The 1,217-nt window shown below is 57.5% G+C and overlaps 1 protein-coding gene across 1 annotated transcript in view; it reads left to right on the forward strand.

Annotated features, from left to right (window-relative positions):
• LOC120563181 (CREB-regulated transcription coactivator 2) overlaps nt 1–721 on the forward strand; it is a 57,948-nt gene extending 57,227 nt beyond the window's left edge. The window contains exon 10 of the mRNA XM_039807337.1: nt 1–721. This exon is cut by the window's left edge and continues 6 nt beyond it. Coding sequence (XP_039663271.1) covers nt 1–491 — 491 coding nt within the window. The 3' untranslated portion in view covers nt 492–721.
• The last annotated feature ends 496 nt before the right edge of the window (nt 722–1,217 follow it).

Here is a 1,217-nt window from a genome sequence, read left to right on the forward strand (position 1 = left end):
TGGCGTCCCTACAGAGCACGCTCAGTAACCCCTCCCTGCAGTCGTCGCTGAGCAACCCCAACATCCGGTCGTCGCTGAGCAACCACTCCTTCTCCAACTCCTTGAGCTCTGCGTCGCTGCACTCGTCGCTTAGCAACCCCTCTCTGTCCCTCAGCCCCTCCCCGTCCCTGCCGTCCTCCCTGAGCAGCCAATCGCTGCATTCCTCCCTCAGTAGCTCCTCCCTCCAGTCGGTGTCCAGCGGTAACCCCGGCTACAGCAGCGCCAGCGGCGGCGCTGGCGCTGGTGGCTCCGGCTCCTGCTCGGCCTCCTACTCGCCGCTGCTCGGCGGGCAGGGCCAGCCGGCGCTCAGCACGTCGCCTAGGAGACGGGCGCAGCTCTCCCCGCTAATCCTGCCCATGGGAGCGGAGACGAGAAGGCATCACTCCAAACAGTTCTCCCCCACCATCTCCCCCACGCTGTCCTCCATCACACAGGTAACGCATCCACGTTAACCACCCTATCACACACCTGAGGTAACACCTCCACGTTAACCACCCTATCACACACCTGAGGTAACACCTCCACGTTAACCACCCTATCACACACCTGAGGTAACACCTCCACGTTAACCACCCTATCACACACCTGAGGTAACACCTCCACATTAACCACCCTATCACACACCTGAGGTAACACCTCCACATTAACCACCCTATCACACACCTGAGGTAACACCTCCACATTAACCCGACCTATCACACACACCTGGGGTAACACCCTCCCGCACGTTAGTCCTCTCACACCTGGGGCGGCACCTCACATTAACACTATCACACACCTGAGTAACACCTCCCACATTAACCACCCCATCACACACACCTGGGAAGGTAACACCTCCACGTTAACCACCCTACCATCGCACACCTGGGGTAACACCTCCCGTTAACCACCCTATCACACTGGGGTAACACACATTAACCACCCTATCCCACACACCTGAGGTAACACCTCCCGTTAGACCACTATGCACACCTGAGGTAACCTCCCGTTAACCACCCTATCACACGCAGGTAGCACTTTCCATTAACCGACCCTATGCACACCTGGTGTACCTCATTAAACCACCCTATATCACACACCTGAGGTAACACCTCCATGTAGCCACCCTATCCCCACACACACTGAGGGTAACACCTCGTGTGTACGAGTAGCTTTCCTCCGTTTAACCACCCTATCCA

This window comes from Perca fluviatilis, chromosome 7 (genome assembly GCF_010015445.1).
Source record: "Perca fluviatilis chromosome 7, GENO_Pfluv_1.0, whole genome shotgun sequence".
Taxonomy (NCBI): Eukaryota; Metazoa; Chordata; class Actinopteri; order Perciformes; family Percidae; genus Perca; species Perca fluviatilis.